This window comes from Amblyomma americanum, chromosome 4 (genome assembly GCF_052857255.1).
Source record: "Amblyomma americanum isolate KBUSLIRL-KWMA chromosome 4, ASM5285725v1, whole genome shotgun sequence".
NCBI lineage: Eukaryota > Metazoa > Arthropoda > Arachnida > Ixodida > Ixodidae > Amblyomma > Amblyomma americanum.
In genome coordinates this window covers 21,387,314-21,409,292 of record NC_135500.1, presented here as the reverse complement: position 1 = coordinate 21,409,292, position 21,979 = coordinate 21,387,314, and the positions used below count along the sequence as shown (strand labels likewise).

The window sequence follows — 21,979 nt, the reverse complement described above, 5'->3', positions numbered from 1 at the left end:
TCCGGGAGGATGCCGCCTAAACGCTCTTTTTAGTCTTTAATCAACATCATCACCTCACATCAATGACACAAGCAGCAACACCACGCTAAACGCTTTCGTCTCACCACACTTTAGGTCAACAAAGTGCCCCCATGAATTTTTTTTAGATCTAATCCTTACTAATATCCCTGACATTTGCGCCACCATTATTCATTTAGATGGGCTGTCCGGTCATGTCATTTCTGAAAGCATTGTTTGTCCGCATATCACTAGGAAGATCATTAACAAAAATTATATGCTATAGGAGAGTGAACTTTGATGGAATGAACGCCGAATTATCTCTTTTTGCAGGCCAGTTTTTTAGTCACTTCTTGACCCGTAGAGTTGAAGAAAACTTGGTCGCGTTCAAGAATGTATTTACTGACCTCGTTAACAAGTATGTACTCACCATAACAATTCGAAATAACAGCTCTACGCCGTGGTCTAAGCAGCTCCAGAGTGTAAACAACAACAAAAAAGCGATTGTACAGGCAAGCCGTGAAATACAATCTGTTATCATCGTGGCTTAGGTACAAACAGTGCGACAAAGAATACCAAGCTTTACTTAAATACTGTCCTTGTCACTTTCTCAACCACGACCTTTCATCCATGATGACTTAAAATCCTGCTAATTTTGGCAGGTAATAAATCCAAGCAATCGTCCTGATGTAACGCTTACCGGTCCCACAGATGCCACTATTCTTGGGTCAAAGTGTGCACAGATATTAAACAATGCATTCTCGTCTGTATTCACCCGAGAGGAGGTCACTTTATGCCCAAACGTAGGTACACTTTCTGATATCATCATGCCGCAAATAATCGTTAGCGAGTGCGGTATCATATCACTACTTAATATTCATAAGGTGTCATCTGCATCTAACCACGTTGGTCTCAACAAGTTGTTCAAAAGTACATCGCAAAGCATTTCGGGAGCCTTGTGCGCTCTTTTTTCACAGTCATTGTCATTCGGCCTAATTCCTAATGTAGGCGTACAGCCAAGGTCATACGAATTTTTAAATCTGGCGATCGCTCATCACCGCTTAACTACCGGCCTTTTTTTTTCCTTTATTTTTTTCTCAGACAGTGCCTAAGACGAGGCCAAGGCTAAAGGCTAAGAGCCTGACGAGGCCTTGGCGCCTTGTACATGCGGTTGCATCGATGAACAAAACTCGCAGATACACTTTGGTCAGTACAACGATTGCGATAAAAAAATACAAGTTTTCAAAGGGCAGAAAAAAAATGTACCGCCCTGTACATCCGTCCGAAACAATTAAATCATGCAGTACAAAACAAGACTTCTGGTTACACTCGCAAGTCGGCACAAAAAGCAAAGGCAAAATTATGCATCAAATGCGAAACCCGCAATAAAACGTCAGAACTTATACACAACGAAAGGGAAAAAAAAACAGAATCTCAAAATAATGTGGTTTTGGAACAATGTAAAATGCAATACATGTACAGTGTCAATACAATTTTCATGTGCACACCCCGAAAAAATCTAGAATATGGTTATTGAACCGTTAAAGCAAGTCATTGAGCCGTGTATGAAATTGCGGAGTTAACCAAGATGCTTCCACTTTTGCTTTTAAAAATAGCAAAGGATTTGTTGAAGTTGACGTCTATTTCAGCGCGGTTCAACAGTTTAGTGGTCTGAAAAGTTATCGTTTGCCTACCGTAATTGGTTCATACCTTTGGCGCTCTCCTTTTAAGATCGCTGATCGGGTATGTGCTCATATGTTCTATCGGAGGGACATGCAGTTTATTTCGGTAGATCCATTGCAGTAGTTTGAAGTAATAGATCTGGTTTGCTTTTAGCATAGTGTATTTAATGAAAAGAGGCCCGGCTCGCAGGTTACGTCTATCGCCTTTGTAATTCTCACACAAGCGTAGTATCTTTTTTGAGCAACAATTAACTTATTATAGTTATAGATTGTGGTGGTGCCCCAAACTAATATTCCATAACTCAATCTGGAGTAAAAAAGGGAATAATATAGGATCTGTTTTAAGGGTGTAGGTATAAGGTTCCGGATTTTGTAGATGCTGCCAGTTATTTGCGCCAGTTCAACTGTTAATATACTAACGTGCGATGTCTATGAAAGCTCTTCACTGAACCATATGCCCAAAAATGTTTGTTCTTTTACCTGCTCTATCAAATTTTCGTTATAGGTTATATTTATTGTTGTGTAGTCTCGCCTATTTATGGGCTTGAAAACTATGTACTTTGTTTTGCTTGTGTTTAACCTCAATTTGTTGTTTGAAAGCCACCGTGATAATTTACCTAGGTATTCATAATCAGCCGGGAAAACGCAAGTGAGGAAAGGTCCGAAAATTAATGAAAATAGTGCAGCTTTGCCTTGAAACAATTTATTTCGACATCAAGTGCGCTTAGGTCTTAAAAAAATCGAGAATGGTCGATTGCTGTTTTTTCCGCTCGCTGGAAAACACCACGCGTTTCTCAATGGCCTGGAAAGCCGCATTGCTCTCAGCGTCGCTTTGAGGTGCGACGTACCTGCGGAGGAGGTCCAGAGCCGCGACGGCTTCTCCAAAGCTCGGGTCCGCCAACTCCCCGGAATCATGCGGCTCGTGCTCCTCGTAGTCATCACAGTCTGAGGCTTCACTCGCGACCGAGTTTGCAACGATCTCGGCGATACTCTGACACTCGGGCGTCACGACAGCAGCATCCACGGCGACGTAGTCGTCATACGTGACTCCCGTGGCACCCAGCGCATTCAAAGCTTCACTCAGCTCTTGATCATGAGAGGCTGCTTCCATCTCTTCAGCTTCCGTGGCAGTTTCCTCTCCGCCGTCCATGCGAAAGCCGCACCGCCCGAAGCAGTGCTGTGCAGTTGACGCGCTCACTGCAGTCCACGCTGAAGCGACGTAGTGCATAGCGTCCAGTATTGAAACGATCGTAGGCTGCTCTCCGCGATCAATACGCGCCAGACAGCGCTTTACGATGGACTTCCTATACGAGTGCTTTAAGTTCTTTATGACGCCGGCATCCAACGGCTGCAAGTGGCTTGTAGTGTTTGCAGGAAAAAAAAAACAAGCTTAACGTTCCGAAGAAACGACGGGTCTCTCGGGTGGGCAGCACAATTGTCCAGAAAAAGGACAACACTCCTGCATTGGGAGCCCATCTTGTTGTCGAAGTAACGAAGAAATTCTTCGAACAAAGAACCCGTAATCCATGCACGACTGTTGCTTCTATAGTGACATGGCAGCAGGCGAATGTTCTTAAAGCACCGTGGGTTTCGGTATTTTCCGATTACCCATGGCTTCAGCTTGTCCGAGCCATCCATGTTGCAGCAAAGGAGCACCGTCAATCGTTCTTTGCTGCATTTTCCTCCGTGGCATGCTTCGCCATTCAGGGTTAACGACTTGGATGGCTGCACCCGAAAGAAAAGACCCGTTTAGTCGGCATTGTAAATGTCACCAGACTCATACCCCTCAATTATGGCAGATAGCGTGGCCTTCCAATCGTCGCTGCTTCCAAGTTTACACTTGCTGCTTCCCCGTGTACCGTCTTATACGCGATGCCGTGCCTCTTCCGGAAACGGTCGATCCAGCCATTTGACGCCGCAAAGTCACTGCTGCCCATTCGGTCGGCTATTTCCATCGCCTTCTCGCGCAAAATGCTGCGGTAGAAGTTAACACCGGCAGCGCGAGCTTGTTTAAGCCAAGTAAGAAGCGACTCGTCGAGGTTTCCATACTTGGCGCCACGAGCCTGCTTAGCTTTTGGGCCGAAGAGCGCGGCATTCCCTTGTATCTCGGCACGCTTCGAGACGATGCTGTTAAGCGTCGAGAGTGGCAGACCAAGATCCTTGGCGATGTCGACTCTTTTCCGCGCTGGCTGCCTGTCGACTGCGTTGAGAACATCCAGCTTCTCCTCGAGGGAAAGCGCCTTGCGCTTGCGCGACGCCATCAAAGGACGATGAATCGCTCGCGGTGATAGCGAGGCCCGACGAGGCGTAGGCAGCGTAGGTGTTGACGGGAGGACACGGACGACTCGGATGGGTTGAACCGCACAAACAAGAAAGACTGGATTGCTGCGGGCCCACGGATTTTACTCGCTTGGGCTGACGAAGCAGTGGCCATCTAGTGGCAATCTCTCCAACTCGCGTGTGGCTTTTTATGGCCTCTGAGATTACCCACGCGCGTGCAAGGGTGTGATCTCGGAAGCCATGGTCTTGTAGCCAATTCCGTAGCCAAGCCTGGCCAAGACTCGTCAAAATGGCGGTTGGCGCGCGTTGCCCGGCCGGGTTCGGGGTTCCAGGTTGCGACGTATCATGCGGGAACGTTTTCACAGCTACAGCGTAACAGCGGGGTACCCAATACATTGGATGCTATGGGAGCTATGCCGGGACCGGACGAAAACGACGTAACAGCCGGGAAAACCGCAGCAGTGAGGAACGTAACAGCGGGGTTCTACTGTATTGAAGTAATATCATTTATGTATACTAAGAATGAAAGCGGACCTAAGATGAATCCTTGGGGCACACCGTATAGAATTCGCATTTTACTGGATGATACGCCATTCATGTCAACACACGGGCAGCGTTCACTTAGATAATTTTTAAATAAATTCAATGCTACGCCTAGTACGCCAGCGCGTTGACTAGTGCTGTTTTCAAACTTCTGGAACATGCCATGCATTTGCAAATCATGACATACTTAGAAGAGCACAACATAATCTGCAAATACCAACACGGCTTTCGCAAGGAATATTCCTGTCACATACAGCGTTCCACAAGGGAGCGTGCTTTGTAATTTGCTTTTTCTAGTCTGTATCTCTGTATATCTACTGACACTGACCATCATGCATTGGAATTATACCTCAACGCATAAATAGGTGGCGTTCAGACTGGCAAGTGACCCTAAATCGTTATAAAGCTAAGTTAATGTAATTTACACACTGTTCTTCCTGTATTCAAACCTCCTACTTTATATATAACAAGGTTTTCGAGCTTATTAGCACATGCAAATACCTAGGAATCAATATGCAAGCGGATCTAACATGACATCATCACATCAACGTTACTCTTGCATCTGCTGACCATACTTTTGAAATCATGAAACACAGACTAAAGCAAGCGCCTACGCATTTAAAAAGAACTCGCGTACACCGCATTAATCAGACCTAAAATTGAATATGCATGCGCCATCTGGGACCCGAGCCAAGACTACATTTTACCACTGCACCCGAATTTTTTGATGAACTAAATAGGTTCGTAGGCATTCATTTCAGCCGTATCACCAGACTGATAATGGCCGGGGATTTCAATTTACCAAATGGGAGACTTTACTAGCTGGGCATGTGGGAATTTATAGTTGCGAAAAACTACTGCAAACAATGTTCTCGCACAATCTTAAACGAATCGTGAAACACGACACGAGGATAGCACCTGAATCTCGGTCATTCTTGGACACGTGTTTCTTTCATGCAGAGTGGGTAACTGTACAGTGAATGTGGAAGATGGGCTATCAGGATATGGGCTATCAGGCCACAAAATGATTATTGTGGACATACCGCTCAGTGCAAGTACTCATGCGCAACGCTTTACACCTATGCCAACCAAGGACTATGGACAGGCAGACGTCACTTCCGTTCTGGAATTTTTAGAATTGTCATTTAGCCAATTCGAGTCTGCCTGTGATTGTGATTTGATTGACGAACTGTGGCAGCATTTCAAGAATATTATAAGACATTGTGTTGACAAATTCTTTCCCACTCGGCTAAAAAAGATAAAGCCCCCTAGTTTCTGGATAAATCAGCCTACCATTCACATGAAGTGCAAAATAAAGCGATTGCGCAATAGGGAAGGTAAATCTGCTGAGGTGTCAAAATTACGGAGGGTATTGAAAACGGCACTCAATGAGTCGAATGAACGGTTTTTTAACCACACATTAAGCAGCTTTATTAAAACATCACCTCGAAATTTTTGGCTATATTTTAGTATCAAGAAAGAACAAATAAAATATATTGAAATTAACAATGAAATTGTGTCAGAAAAAACAGAAGTAGCGGATCAGTTTAATCATTTTTTTCAGTCCATTTTTTTTTTCAAAGCTTAGCATCAATTGCAATGACGACTATCAGCCTTCTTCCTCGTGTACAATGGAAGATGCGCTCGTCACTCAGGCTGGCGTGTTTAACCAACAGCTACATTTAGATTCAAAGAAGGCTCGCGGGCCTGACGGAATGACAACCCAACTCCTCAAAAGATATGCAGAATGGGTGTCATTTTTCTTAACTCTAATATTTGCGAACTCTCTGAAAACTCACTCGTTGCCACAAGATTGGAGTAGCGCAGTTCTAACACCTGTTTTTTAATAGCGGTTACCGACTACTCACAAATAACTATCGCGCAGTTTCTCTGACCAGCGTCTGCTGTAAGCTCTTAAAACATATCATAAGTAAGCATGTTTTTAATTTTCTAGAAGATAACGAGTTTTATCAGCATCAGCCTGGTTTTCGAAAAGGCCTACCTACCGTAACGCAGCTCATAGAAACTATTCACGATTTTACATCAGCCATAGATGCCCAAGAGCAAGTCAACCTCATCTGCATAGACTTTGCGAGAGCTTTCGACAGAGTCGCACATAATAAATTACTTTTCAAATTACATGAAGCTTTGCCTGGTAATGTTGCTGATTTAACAGCTAGACGTGCAGAAATTTGAATGTTCTCTTGACAATTTGTGTCGCGGGCACCTCACTTGATGTTATGAAGTGCCATCTTGATTGCATTGTGTTATGTTCCTTCCCTGTAATGACCCTCAAGTGCGGGTTAACAGTATCAATAAATAAATAATAATATTACATAGCATTGAATCCCTGCAAAGTCGTGCCGCGCGTTTCATTTTTCCGATTGTTCCCCCTACTTTAGTGTTACATCTTTAAAAAGTCATGCTGTATTAGATCCCCCATCACTACGACGGAAACACGCTCGTTTATCACTCTTTCATAAACTCTATCATCACGATCATTTGCACGATGACTTCTTTCAGTCAACCCCTGTCGTTTTCTCTCGCCGAGGTCACCCTTACAAATTCAAATGATCTGCATGTCACTCGGTTCATTACGCACAATCATTCATAACGAAACCATAGTTGACTGGAATGACCTACCATCACATATTGTCACTGGAGTTAACGCGGATCAATTTCATCAAATGCAGCGTACTCATATCTGAATGTGACCGCTTAGTGCTTTTCCGGCTTGCTCATTCTTCTTCAGGAATACTCTAATACCTTTTGCTGTCTCTTTCGATACTGTTTTGCAATTTTTCTCTTTTTGCGTCTCTTTTAGTATTCTAAATTCGAGGCGTTTCAATTTTTACAATTTATTCTCATCTTGTGCTATATTGTTTTTGTGCGAACTTTCATCCCACTTCTAATATGTATAATAGAGAGAGACGGGCTAGTTGGTGACTATTAGTAGAGTGCATCTTGAAACCGCGCAAAAAAAGACAAGGGACGAGGAAGAAACCGCATTCTGTCCTGTTGGTTTCTTCCTCGTCCCTTGTCTTTTTTTGCGCGGTTTCAAGATGCACTCCGCTTGTAATATTTGCATTTGCGTATTTTGTGGTGTTTTTTACTGTTTGCTGAATATTTTCTCAGAAATTGTGATTATTGTGTTCTGTGTGCCCCCCCCCCCCACCCCTATGTCATACCCTCTCCCAGACGGCCTTTAGAGTATTTTGAACAAATAAATAAATAAAAACTTCCGCGCCGCTACTTCGTTCCGTGCAAGGTCATTCGTGGTCATCGAGACTACGAAGCGGCCCCAGACCGCCCCCGACGGAGTTGCAACAACACAGCGGCGCCGTGCACGCCTGGAAGTGGCACATGTTGTTCGCATAAAGCCTTTTAAGCGCGATAGAGAACTCTATCTCTCAGTGATTGCTTTTTTTTTGCATTCTGAGCGTGTATTTTTGCCCACATTTCTTTTCATTCTCAAGTATCGGGGCGATGCTTCTTTAAGAGGGTTGTAATGCCGCAAAGGTTTTTGTTTATTTGTTCATGCTCAATGCCACCTGTAGGTTCGCATTATCGCTTTGCCTTTGACGCAAGATGCGTACAGATTTATCTCGAATGATGGCAGCCAGTCGGAACCGATTATATTTTGTTCGAAGCGGTTGCAGCTACTTTGCACGTCGTATCTCGAAAGTTTTCTTTCAGGTTTAAAGTGAGCACTGTCGAGAGCGCGGGAATTCTCTTCGAGGACCGCCGAGCATGCTTGTAGCCATCGCCATCGCCGAGTTGTTCAGTTCTTATTTTTTTGTGGGTGCGAGTCAGCCCCCCCCCCCCCAAAAAAAAAAAATAAATAATTTTTTTGGAAGCCTTTTCGCTGTCTTCTTGGCAGCCGCCACCGCTTTATACGTCAGCACTATATAGTTACCAGCTTCATGCCAGCTTGGTTCTTAGTTACCAGCTTCATGCCAGCTTGGTTCTTGGTATTGTTTATTGAACGTGCACGCTCTGGCGCAATTCGTGCCGAGATGGTCTAAGGTTTAATGAGCTACGCCCGAGGCATGTTTCAGATTTCAAACGCCGGCGTGACCCCTGAGCTCCCTCTGTCTTGCCACATGGCATCCCCTTTGCCATGATGCTTTCCATTTACTTTAGAGCGATAACATTTATAGTAGCCATCTCCGGCATTTAGCCGGTGCCTGTTTTTGTGTTCGTCTGCAGCCAGTTTTGTGGCGGCGCAATTAATCGTGAGTGGCTGCTCGTGAAGAGCAGCCTGGGTCGCAACCCAACCCGAGCAGCCCCGAAGGCAGCACCTGCCATCACAGGGCAGTGGCGCATCGCTTGACCACTGTGCCAGGAGTGCTGGGAAGACTCCCAGGGATCTGTATGAATGTAGAGAGTGAACAATTCCGCACATAGGGAGATTAATCCATTATCGCTACCCGAACAGCTGCCACCATCAGTGAACACTGGATCTGAGCACTGGAACCGAAGTGAAAACGCCACTATATATAACGCACCTAATTCGCATTTGGCCTGAGTACGCAAACCGGCCATATATTTTTCTTTCTTTTCCTAAGCTTGTGTCTCGTTGCGCGTGAGCTGTCCTAGAAGAGTGGTGCAAATGCGGCCTCTGCGGCGGCGCAGCGTCTTCTGTCACGCAGTGTGGGCGTCCGTGGCGTGGTGCGCAAGAGGCGCCACCTGTTCCTGGTGGGCCAGACCCGGGTGCACGTGGACACCGTCGAGCGACTCGGGGACTTCGTCGAGCTTGAGGTGGGTGTACCGCCGCCTCCGAGGTGGCTTCATGTTGCGCTCGCATTGCACGCAGTGCTGGAGTCTATTCGGTGAGTGCTAAGATAGAAGGAAGTCACTGGCAAGAAGAAAAGCAGAACTGCAGACGAATATTCGGGACTGGTTAAGCAGGTGGGACTGGCATGAAAAGAGAAATGACAATCAAAAAGGAATCTCAGGACACCGCGCCAGACAAACTTAGTTTCTTCATTAACACCTCTTTTTGGGCTGTTTGGTGCATACTTGAATTAGAGATAGAGAATAACTAGCGCCGAACCATGCAAACCACAAGACAAGAAGGACGTTATCGAAACAATGAATAACTGCGCAAAAAGGACGGGACAAGAGAAAAGAAACACAGAAACACACGAGACAAGCGCAGACTAACAACTGGTTTATTGCACCAACGCCTTCTTCCTTCGACAAAGCGCATGCGCACCAACAGCAAAGACAAAAGCCATAATCATCACGCCAAACCAAGAAACTCCAACTCCTTGCGGTACAAGTGTATGGAAGCCTCGCTAACACATTTGCCAGGCCCTAATCTCGCGATTTCCAAGGGCCTGACAAATGTGTTAGCGAGGCTCCCATACACCTGTACCGCAAGGAGTTGGAGTTTATAGGTTTGCGTGATGATTATGGCTTTTGTCTTTGCTGTTGGTGCGCATGCGCTTTGTCGAAGGAAGGAGGCGTTGGTGCAATAAACCAGTTGTTAGACTGCGCTTGTCTCGTGTGTTTCTGTGTTTCTTCTCTCTTGTCCCGTCCTTTTTGCGCAGTTATTAATTGTTTCGATAATATCGTACCAACTAGCCCCTCACCGCACTCTTCAAGAAGGACGTGTGTCGTCTTCGTTTTTGTCTTGTGGTTTGCATGGTTTGGCGCTAGTTATTCTCTAATTCAAACAAACTTAGTCCAGAGACAGCTTGGTTGGTGTTCTGTCGCTTGCTTTTTCGAAAAAAAAAGAAAAAACCTTGCGCCCTTTCGTGGCTGGTTGGTGCAAACTTGCTAGGTGGAGCACTTCCAGAGCATCGAAAAGCGCCAGCAAGCGTCCGCTCGTGGGAAGCTCAACCGATGGTGACGTTCACTAAAACACTTAGCTGGGCAAGTTGGTGCATAGCTTCCGGAATCAAAGTGCAGCAAGGACAGACAGCACACAGAAAGGAGAACGACGGGACATGCGCTACTTGTTGTGTTTCTGTTGTTTTCACCCCAGGCTATTTAAGCAGCTGTTTCTGAAGTGGAGAAAAATGTTGCAAGTAGCGCGCGTCTCGTAGTTCCCCTTCATGTATGCTGTCCTTCCTTGTTGCGCTTGAATTCTGGACTGAGGATGGTGACGTTCTTTTGCGCCTCCATCGGCGAGATCAATTCTGGCGGAAGGGTGGGCCTCTGCGTAGCGCGCCACCTTGTGATTCGTCGAGAGCGATAAGCATTCATCTGAGAGCAACTAAAAACGCTTTCCAGGGTTTTAGAATAACCCTCGTCACTGCTTGCGATGCGCGGTACGAGCGCTGTTACACAATCGGCAACTACGGTTATCCTTGTTAGCGCCTGCGTCGAATGTGCGTGTGAAGGAAGTCCTGCCGTTGGAAACGGACGTTCTCTCGAGCCGAGAACACAGGTCCACAGGCATCGTTGGCGATGCAGCTCCGGCAGCGAAAACCAGGCTCGCGGTGCCGAGTGCTAAGTGCGTCCAGAGGCAGGTGCATTCTCAGAAGCTGGATTGACTGATCCCTAGTTTATGCAGCGGAGGAAATGCATTCCTATAGCAGCCCCACAACTGAGGGCGGTGAGTAATTGGTTGTCTGCTCGAAAAGAAAACGAGAAAAAAAAGACGACGCCACATTTAACCTCTACTTTAGAGGTATGACAGGATAGCACTAAACTGTGCCTTGAGCAGCCTGGGGTCCTCTGCGCATGTCACTTCGCAGACACGCATATGGTTCATTTTATTTATATTTCATTTCATTTATTGAACCTTCAGGGCCTAAGGCATTAAAAGGGGGAGTGATTACAAAACAAGAAATACATAAACAGATGCAATGCATATTACAAAACAATGTATTATCATCCTCCTGTTATACAATGTTAGCTAGTGCAGAAAGAAAATGCTGCTTATCACTTATGTCGACGATATCTGCGGGAAGGCGGTTCCATTCACGTGATGAATGCAGGTATAGTGTTACACGTTTCAGTGCTCACTTTCTGGCGATGATCAATGTGGATAGACACGTATCTGGGGGACGAAACGAGGGCATCGCGTAGCATGGGATGATGTTAAAGTTTATGAGAAAGGCTCAAACGAATCGTCTGCAGGTGGGATGCTTAAAGAGGTAAATAAAGATTAGCTTTCACGCTTGTTACACTTGCGGCATTAATTTCAAGGAAGATGGAGTTTTGGAAAAGTTACGGAGCTCGTAACCCAGCATGCGGTTGGCTTTGTTAGTAATGTACTCAATATGGCGCGTCCAGTTAAGGTCAGCAGAAATATGAACACCCAGGTGCCTATATGAAGTTACCGTTTCTAAGGGAACGTTATTTAGGTAGTACACGGGCGGAGTGTTGGTACTTCTTTATATTCGCATAATTATGCACTTATTAGTATTAAGTTGCATAAGTCATTCATTACACCAAATAGAAATGTTAGAGAGATCACGCCTAAGAAGGTTAGCATCGTCGGGGGATTCTATTTCGCGGAAAACAACGCAGTCATCAGCAAACAAAAGACCGCTAGATGATACAGTGGAAGGGAGATCATTGATGTAAATAAGGAATAAAAGGGGTCCGAGCACTGACCCTTGTGGCACGCCCGAGTAAACTTTGCTGAAAGGTGAGTTAAAATTATTTGCGGAAACGAACTACGATCGGTTAAGAAGAAAGTATTCAATCCATTTCTGAGCTTTGTAGTCGATATTCAGTTTGGTTAGCTTTAAAGACAATAAACGGTGACGTACGTTGTTGAATGCTTTAGAGTAATTCAGGAAAATGCAGTGAGCTTCTGATGCGCGATCTAAAATATGGTGAAGTTTGATAGTGAAGCTGGCAAGTTGGGTTTCGCAAGAAAATGATCTCTGAAAGCTATGCTATGCGGGTGTAAAAAACGAATTAGACTCGGGAAAGTTCACAAGGCTAGTGAAGATGCCATGTTCTAATAGTTTGCAACAAGCGCTAGTGAGCGAGATGGGGCGATTATTTGTAGAGGAGGTTCTATTTCCTGATTTGAATAATGGAACCACCTTCCCGACATTCCATTGTGTTGGCAGAATGGAACTATTAAGAGTCTGCTGAAAAATCTATGTTATTAATAAAGAGCTGGAGGCAATTATATATTTTTATAATTTTAGCATGAATGCAGTCAAAACCGCGCGATGAATGAAATTTTACGACATCAATAAGTTTAGCAACGCCAGATAAATGGATGAAAATTTGAGGCATAGTTGGGAAATTGTACCGGAGTGGAACGGGATGTTTGGTGCTTGACATGCGCGAGAAGTTCTGAACAAAGGTTTTGTTGAGTTCTGATGCTCATAAATGAGCCGGAATAGGGTCCCCTGACGAGTCAGCTAAGTTAATAGATTCTTCGGTATGTGTGTTGATGGCGCGCCAATAGTTCTTAATGTTGGTAGACAGCATGGATGGTAACGTGTTAGAAAGGAAGTAATCTTTTGCTTGCTTAAGCGAAGTTATACAGGCATCAGCGGCAGTCTTGCATGCGTACCAGTGTTCGTTACATGGTGACAGCCTATCTGTACGATATGGGCGTTTTTTTTTTCTGTTAGATAGGCGTCTTATATGGGCGGTATATCATGGGGCTTTAGGATCAGAAGTGATGGTGCGTCTTGGAATATATTTCTGAGTTAGTTCGTGAGCATTGGCCGTGAACATATCCCAGTTAGTTTGCACAGAGCGATCGTCTAAGTTTCTGAAGAAGTTTCGAGGAAAAACAGATAATTCATTGTTAATGGCATCAAAGTCTGCTCTAATATAATCTAGTATGGTCTTTTTCTTTCTTATAGTTTTAGGACAGGCAGTGTTAATGTTGAAAATGAGCAAAGAGTGATCCCTTATTTTAGGTAAGTAGGTGATGGCTGAAGAAAAGTCGGCTTCATTGGTTAGGATCAAATCTAAAATATTGGCTGTGTTTACGGAGATTCTGTTAGCGATGGTGACCAACTGGGTAAGTAATAAGACGGATCATAAATCAAGAAAATCACTGGCATCGGATGAAAATTGGGATAGGGTGGGAGGCTGCGGGTATGCCAAGAAATAGTGAAAGTTAAAATCACCTAGAAAAAACAAGGAAGCCGATGGAAATCTGGTGTGTATTATGTTAAGTTCGTCATGAAGGTCGTTAATAAACGAGTGTATTGAAGAACGAGGACGATAGCATACGCCGAATATTGTTACGAATATTGTAACAATAATATTTTCTGATGGTCGAGAGTAACTGATGCCCAGACAGTTTCCAAGACGTTATTAGTGTACATGCATGAGGACGGTATGTCTTTCGAAATAGCAAGGAGTACGCCGCCTCCCTGCCGATTAGTTCGGTCATTCCGATATACTGTGAAGGGGTGTGCGTTGTGAAAGATTTCGTTGTCGTGAATTTGAGATGATACCCAAGTTTCAGTAAGTGCGGTGATATGCGCAGAACAGGTGTCGATTGCCGATGAAAGAGAAGTTTTCTTACTCAAGACACTTTTGATGTTAGTATACAGAATCGGAACATCAGACGGTGATGAATGACCGCTGCCCCTCTCGCGCCCATAGGACGCAACACGTGGCGAAGCGTCTGATCCTTGGGGCGCGTGTTCGGATTGCAGCTCGATTCCATCAATTGTGTCGTTCGATGGATTGTACGTACATGAAGCATTTGCCGCGTATGTATAGATTATTGTTCCGAAAGCGAAATTTCGGTGACCGCGGATGGTGGATTACAAATTCGGTGTGATCCCGTTCCGCAATTCGAGTGGCGGGTGAAAAATCTTCGCTTATTAATATATTGTGTTCCTTGAAATCATTGCGATGTGATAGGATTAACTCTTTTATTTTGCAGTTGGTAAACTTGGCAATGATGGGTGTGCAGTTATTAGCGGAAAAGGTCCCTAAACGACGAACACGCTGAAATGGGTCGCTTGGTAGCGAGTCAAGAACATTCTTTAGTTCAGAAAGGTAGACATTTGGGCTTGTTGGTTCATTTCAAGGGTAGGAAACGTAGGGCAAAAAAGACGGACTCAGAAAGACAACACACTTAGCGCTGTGTGTGTTGTCTTTCTGAGTCTTTCTTTTTTGCGCTACGTTTTCTACCATTTGTTAGCGCATTGGTCATTGTGCTTTCTGTTTGTTGCCAAGTTCCAGATGGATCTGTCAGTCAATGAAAAATCAAATTATCGCGGCGTCAGCTGTCCTCAATATCATCTAGGCTTTTTTGTAAAAAGTTATTTTGTGAGGTCAAGTTTTCAGTAGATTCTTGCATGCCTGCAAACTCATGACTGAAGGTGTGAAGAACTTTCCCTTTCTCGTCTAGTTCATCCATACGCTTCTTAACGTTAGTTTATTTCGTTTCAATGCTTCTCTGCCCAGCCTTAATGGATTTAATATCTGTGGCCAGCTCAGTTTGTGCCTTCGAACTTTGCAAGGAGCGGGCGTGAGCACCTTTGAGCAGCTGAAAAATACGGTCATCTGTTGTGCAGGGTCTTCAGGGAGCGATTCAATTTCTGAGAGGGATCGAGTGGTGGGGCCGGGGTTCGTTCCTATGTCGCCGGAGCACGAGAGTAGGAAAGCCGTAGAAATGCAATCACACAGTTTCACACAGCACCCCTGGGCAGGAGAACAGCAGCAATCAGATGTCATAGCTCATTTTAGCCCACAAGGAAAACGTACTCACCTGCATCAGCAAAGCAGAAGTCAGGAGTCATGCTTCATGCAATGTTCCCGTGCCCACTGAATCCGAGGACGGAGAGGCGACAGCTTAAATTTCTTGCGGGCGATGATGCAGTTGTCGATGGGGTTGAACGGCCGAAGGCGAGTGATTCCATCGGGTGTGCAGGGATGAAAGATATTTTGACGGGGCCACTGTCACGCAGTGGCGGTGGTCGCGTCTGAGCTGAAGGGCACGAGGGAGATAGCGATTCTGGTATCAGCCAGGTGAAGAAGAGCGTCAGCGTAACCTGCATTGGAGCAAAGCGGAAGTCAGGAGCCATGCTTCTTGCAATGTTCCCGTGCCCACTGCATCCGAGGACGGAGAGGCCACAGCTTAAATTCCTTGCGGGCGATGATGCAATTGTCGATGGGGTTGAACGGCCGAAGGCGAGTGATTCCATCGGGTGCGCAGGGATGAAAGATATGCTGACGGGGCCACTGTCACGCAGTGGCGGTAGTCGCGTCTGAGCTGTAGGGCACGAGGGAGATAGCGATTCTGGTATCAGCCAGGTGAAGAAAAGCGTCAGCGTAACCTGCATTGGAGCAAAGCGGAAGTCAGGAGCCATGCTTCTTGCAATGTTCCCGTGCCCACTGCATCCGAGGACGGAGAGGCCACAGATTAAATTCCTTGCGGGCGATGATGCAGTTGTCGATGGGGCTGGACGGCCGAAGGCGAGTGATTCCATCGGGTGCGCAAGGATGAAAGATATGCTGACGGGGCCACTGTCACGCAGTGGCGGTGGTCGCGTCGGAGCTGAAGGGCACGAGGGAGATAGCGATTCCGGTATTAGCCAGATAAAGAGAAGCCGCAGCGTAACCTGCTGTGGAGCTAAGCGGAAATCAGGAGTCATGCTTCTTGCAATGTTCCTTGCGCACTTACGACAAGACACGCTAGGTCTCTAATCTATTCGAGCGAATATTCCTGAGTGGTCGAGAGGTAGCGTGTCCGGCTGAGGACCCCAGCTGAGGCAGCGGCTCAAGTCCTGGTTCGACCATCTTTTCCAGCGCCAATTGCTTTTCTTTGTTCAGAAGCAGCACACAGTGGTGTTGGAGGGACGTCACGACCCTGTAAATCAACGAGGAATTGTGTAGAGACGTCATCACAGTTGTACTGTGTGATCGTTGTGGGGTGTTTGACTTATGCGCCCGAGGTCATGCGGTTGTGACGTCATGACCCTCTCGACATGCCAATGCCGGCGCCGGGTTTTGCGCTGAACGGGAGCCTTATCGCTATCGCGTTCAAAAGCGAGCGTCTGAGGGCGACTCCTGAAATTGATTGATGTGGCTGCAGTGCCTGGGTTGTACTATAGACCTGGGTTGTAGCGGTCTCCGCGGGAATGATGGTTCGGGGCTGTGCCACGGTCCACTCGTGAAGAATTGCCCATAATGCCTATCCGTGTGGCCTTCAAGATTAGGCGACGCGGCAGGGCTCAGCCAGGCCTAGTAAGCCCTCCCTTCTTGCGCGATATCGGAGGTCACGGCTCAAGCTTCCGCCTCTCTCATCAACTGAGATTTGGCGCTACTGAGCTATCTTCAGCAATAGCAATAGTTCATTTTCTCATGCGCATGACATGGCGGTTATAGACTGAATGTACTAACTTCATGTTATGCTCCATATAGTGGGGATCGATATTCAGTCTTTTGACAGCTACAACTTTAACTGGATTATTTATTTTATTTATTAATTAATTTCAATACCCCAAGGGCCCTTGTGGGCATTACATCGGGCAGGGGGGGGGGGGGGTAGGGGGTATTCATTAAATAAGACTTCACAAATATACAAGACAAAATACAAAGGGCTGAAAACAAATAAGCAAGCTAAGAAGCCGGGTAGAAATTACTATAAGAAAGGAGAAAATTGGGTAGTAACACGTACTTGAAGGATAACAAAAATTACAGCCGCCTCGGTGGCTCATTGGCTATGGCACTCGGCTGCTGACCCGAAAGACGCGGGCACGACCCCGGCCGCGGCGGTCGAATTTCGGTGGGGGCGAAATTCTAGAGGGGCGTGTACTGTGCAATGTTAGTGCACCTTAAAGATCCCGAGGTGGTCAAAATTTCCGGAGCCCTTCACTACGGCGTCCCTCGTAGACTGAGTCGTTTTGTGACGTTAAACCCCCACAAACCAAACCAAATGAACAAAATTACGCATATAGCGAAAATGGGTTTAACCTTCTTGACATGACCTAAACGAGTCGATGTAGACTATGCCGGTAGATAACGTGAACATGCAAATTTGCGTGGTAGAATTCGTGGCAAAATACAAACGGCTGAATTTTCTTCGCATGACCAGTGGCGGAAGGTGAAGCGATATGCATTCAGTGCTGCTACACTTGGATGCCCAGAGTATTGGGAAAGGATGAATGGGGGCAGCTTTGTTTTGAATAGATTCTATGTTAATAAGATAGGCATGATGAGCATTCCATATGACTGATGCGTATTCTATCGCAGGCCTGATTAGCGTGTTGAGTGCGTATAATCTTGTGTCCTGGTTGGCTTGATGCAGTCGGCGTTTAAGAATACCGTTTTTTAAGGCTTTGGTAGTGGTCAGTTCAATATTGGTGCTTCAGGATAAATTGGAGTTAAAATTTACACCTAGGTATTTTACCGACGCAGCAGCTTCAATAACAGTGCTATTAACTGTGCAGGCATTAGGACTCGGGTTAGTAGCGGAAGTAAACTTGAGATCTTTAGTTTTACCTGCGTTGGTTACCATTTGTCACCTGTCGCACCAATGAGTTAGCTCATCAATATCAATCGGTAGTGCAATGATATCGGAATGGTTAGATATTACTCGGTAAATTACACAATCATCTACAAATAATCTTATTGTTGATGTTATGTTAGACGTGATGTCATTAATATATATGAAGAACAGCAGTGGACCCAGCACCGAACCTTGAGGGACTCCGGAAGCAGCATCTGTACGTCTTGATAAGAAACTCTCAAAATTAACTGATTAAAAGCAGTTTGTTAGAAATACGTTAATCCACTGCATAGTATGTTCATCCAGCTGCTGGTAACGTATTTTCATCATCAGGAGGTTATGAGGCATGCCATCAAAGGCATTCGAGAAATCAATAAAGATGGAGTCAATCTGGAGGGAAGAGTCGAATGCTTTATGAAGGTTCGTTATTAGCTCGAATAACTGAGACACGGTAAATGTTTTCGGAAGCCATCCTGGTTGTTATGAAGTAATTTATTCTTATTAATGTGGGTCATAATGTGAGTGTAGATTATGTGTTCGAGCGTCTCGCAACATATCGAGGTCAGTGAAATTGGCTTGTAGTTATAAGAACTGGTCAGTCTCCAGATTTAAATACTGGGATTACATAGCAAATCTCCAGTCTTCCGGCACACATGTATCAGTCAGTCAGTCAGTTTTTATTTGCAGAAAAATCACATCATCCTGCGGGTAGCAGGATCATGTGATTACGACAGGATGTGTGATATGATACGACAGGATATGTGGTGATGTAGTGACTGTTCGGAAATGAGAGGTACCAGAAAAGCTGTGTGCTGACAGATTATTTTTAACAATCTCGTGTTGATGCCATCGGGTCCTGGGCTAGTGTGGTTAGGTAGGTGTTCAATCCGACGAGCCACGCCAAGTGCTCATATGTGAATGAGTGAAAAAGGAATCTGGGTAGCGGCCTCAGGAAGGAGAAGTGGATTGTAAATGAGCAGTTTGTCCGCAAATTCCTCTGTGAAGCGGTTTTTGAATTGTTCCACACACGTTCTATACGTAGGGTGCTGTGTTTACACCTAAAAGAACAGCAACTGCACTAACGCTTTTCGGGTTAACATAGCGTAGCCGCTTGCGCTGCATTGTTTCACATTAATATTCGGTTTGCGCTCACATAAGTAGCGAATAATCACACAAATATTCGATTCAGTCGTTTTTCTGTTCGATTAGTGTTTGATTTGGTTTTTTACTACGCTATTCGTATTCGATACGGTAGCGAAGCTATCCTTTTCGTATTCGATTCGGTTTCGAAAAAGTACCGTTAGGTCACCCCTAGTAGTTCACGTTTACCAGGGGCGTGTGCTGTTTAGAGGAGTGCACGCTTTTCTAGACCAGCACCTGCACTGCAGGTTAGTGGAAGGCTGACGGCCCCCGTTTGTCCGCTAAATAGGTGTGTATGTAGCCCAGGATCGACCGCATGTGGAAAAACAAGTACTCGCAGATATAACGACGATCCGCCACCACCATGGGTGCCTTGTACACAATGTGCTCATTGTAAAAAATGCACCTCTAGCGGCGTCGGAAAGCCAAAATATTGTCACGCGTCACCAGCCACCGCGTTGGAAGAGAATGAAGCACGCGGGCACCGTGTGGGAGGTGGACGAAGCTGCGGACGCGCGAAGGACGTTCGCCTGGCGGTCCGCCCAGCCTTCACCGGTAAATAAACCCATTCCAGCCGCAACAATATTTGGTGGAGGTGCTGGGACGCCGTCATGGATCCTCTGGCCCTTAGTCGCAGCCGGTACTTAGCTGCTTTGCCACCGCTCCCGCCGCAAGTCAGCCTCATGCCGACTGAGGAGGTTCAGACCCAACCTTCTGTTCAACCCAGTTCTTGGCCACATCAGCGTGATCTCCGCACGTTTACCGGTGAATCTGAGGAAGACGTTGAAGAATGGCTGGCGCATTATCAGCGAGCCGCCAAGTATAACCGCTGGGACACGACTGTTCAGCTGAGTAATGCAGTCTTCTTTCTCGCCGGGACCCCTCTCCTGTAGTTTGAGAACCATGAGGATAACGGGACCTGTCGGGCCCTCTTTGTGGACGAAATTACCAAGTGCTTCGGCCATGCAGCGGCCAAGAAGAAAAGAGCCGAGCAGACCCTTACACAAAGAGCTCAGGTCCCAGGAGAGTCGTGCACGAAATACATCGAAGAAGGGCTTCGACTCTGCCGGCTTGTCAACAGGAACATGATGAGGACAAGGTGGGCCACATTTTAAAACGGATTGCTGAAGACGTCTATAGCTTTCTCATCACCAAAGAAAACCTTGTTTCTGCTGCGGACGTTATGCAACATTGTCATGCATTTGAGGTATTAAAGTCGCCGTGAACTTCTCCCATATTTTGTCGGCTATCTAATGGCACAAGTGTCGCCAGCGTCGACCTTCCTGGATTCGAGGATATCGCCTCAGTGGTTCGGCGGATCGTGCGTGAAGAGTTGACCTCTTAGCTGCAAGGTGTCACTCGCGATCACGCGTGCCGCCCATGCTGTCTGCTTCGGCCTCATATGGAGCAGCCCACTCCCTGGCATCGGCGTCCTAATGAAGGGCGGCGCAACAGTTGCAGGAGATCGGACTCTTTTCTGAACCTCGATATCAACCTGGCCAATACCCACCCGGTGACCCTCCCGAGACCATGCCTTCTGATATACCTCAACGCGCACCTGCTGGGTATTCTCGGTCGACGCGGCCTCGTGTCTGCTCCTACGACGAGAGGCGCTGGTCTGTTACAGTTGCGGCCCAGCCGACACATCCCGCTGTTGCCTGCACCGTCGACCTGCGCGTCCTTCCGAACGACGCCCTTCCCGCTTCCGAGACGACGCACCGTGGCAATCGCCTTTCCCCTACCGTGCTGAGTCTCCCGCCTCCGAGCGCAGCATCACTCCATCTGCACTGCGACCCATTCGTTCCCCGTCGCCCCGTCGCCGTTCCAGTCCGCTGCCACAAGGAAACTAGCTGGTGCGACTGGTGGAGGTAAGGTCGCCGGACGGTCACCTTCGCCCTTTGCTCTTCCCATTCTCATGCTGAAGAGCAAAGTGCCTCTGTGTGTGAACAAGGTTGGAACAGTTACGTTGGTAGACGCTGGTGCCGCGGTGTCTGTGATGACACTTTTCTTTAGACATCATCTTGGGCAGAAAGTTATTTTTGCGGAGGAATGAGTTACCACTTTTTGCGGCGTTGGGGGTAAAACTTTAGTCCCTCTCGGTCATTGCTCTGCCTCTGTAGCACTGCGTGGAGAACGCTTCAGGACAGAATCTACTGTGTTAGAACGTGCGACGCACGATGTAATCCTGGGCGAGTGTGGAGCTACACTAGACACAGAGGCCGGCGAAATTTATGTGCGATCACACATGGTGTCTGCGTTGGTCGAAGATCCGCCCCAGAGTCGTGACGGCTTGCTTTTCTTCACGCAAGACGTGGCCCTGCCAGCTCAGACAGCAGGTTTCGTCCCCGTTAAATATTGCTGCATGCGATTGGGGCCTTGCTACATCGTAATTGAAAAGAAGGTACTCAGTGTTGAACAACGTATTAGTCCCACATGCAGTCATGAACGCAGCGGACGGTCCTGCGCATGTGTGACTCTTCAACGCTTCTGCATAACCAGTGCGCCTATCGTCTGGCTTTAAACTCTCGAGATGCGACTACTATGTCACCGACACTGTCTCAGCCGTTTCTGATCGTCCCCGAACACCATCCGAGACGGCGGAATTTTTTTTTGCTCAGTTGCGACGGATTATCAACAAATCGCTCCCCTCTCCCGAGCGACGTGCATTGCAGGACGTTCTCGCGCTTCATGCCCATGTCTTGGACTTTTCCCGGACTGGATCTCTCATCTTTCCCAGCCTCTCGCATGCAGCATCAAATTAATTCGGGAAATTCAAGTCCCATTCGCCAGAAACCGTATCGAGTCTCTGCGGCCGAGCGCCAGATCATTCACGATCAGGTCCAAGAGATGCTGCAGGCCAGAGTCATTCGGGAGTTTTCCAGTCCTTTGGCCGCGCCCGTAATACTAGTGGGAAAGGAAGACAATTCATGGT

At 46.6% G+C, this 21,979-nt stretch overlaps 1 protein-coding gene across 5 annotated transcripts in view; it reads left to right on the top strand.

Annotated features, from left to right (window-relative positions):
* Positions 1-21,979, top strand: part of LOC144127831 (uncharacterized) — a 169,526-nt gene that overhangs the window by 116,811 nt on the left and 30,736 nt on the right. For all 5 annotated transcript variants that reach the window (XM_077660785.1, XM_077660786.1, XM_077660784.1 and 2 more), the window contains one exon: positions 9,138-9,263. In XM_077660785.1, coding sequence (XP_077516911.1) covers positions 9,138-9,263 — 126 coding nt within the window. The remainder of the gene's footprint in view (positions 1-9,137; positions 9,264-21,979) is intronic.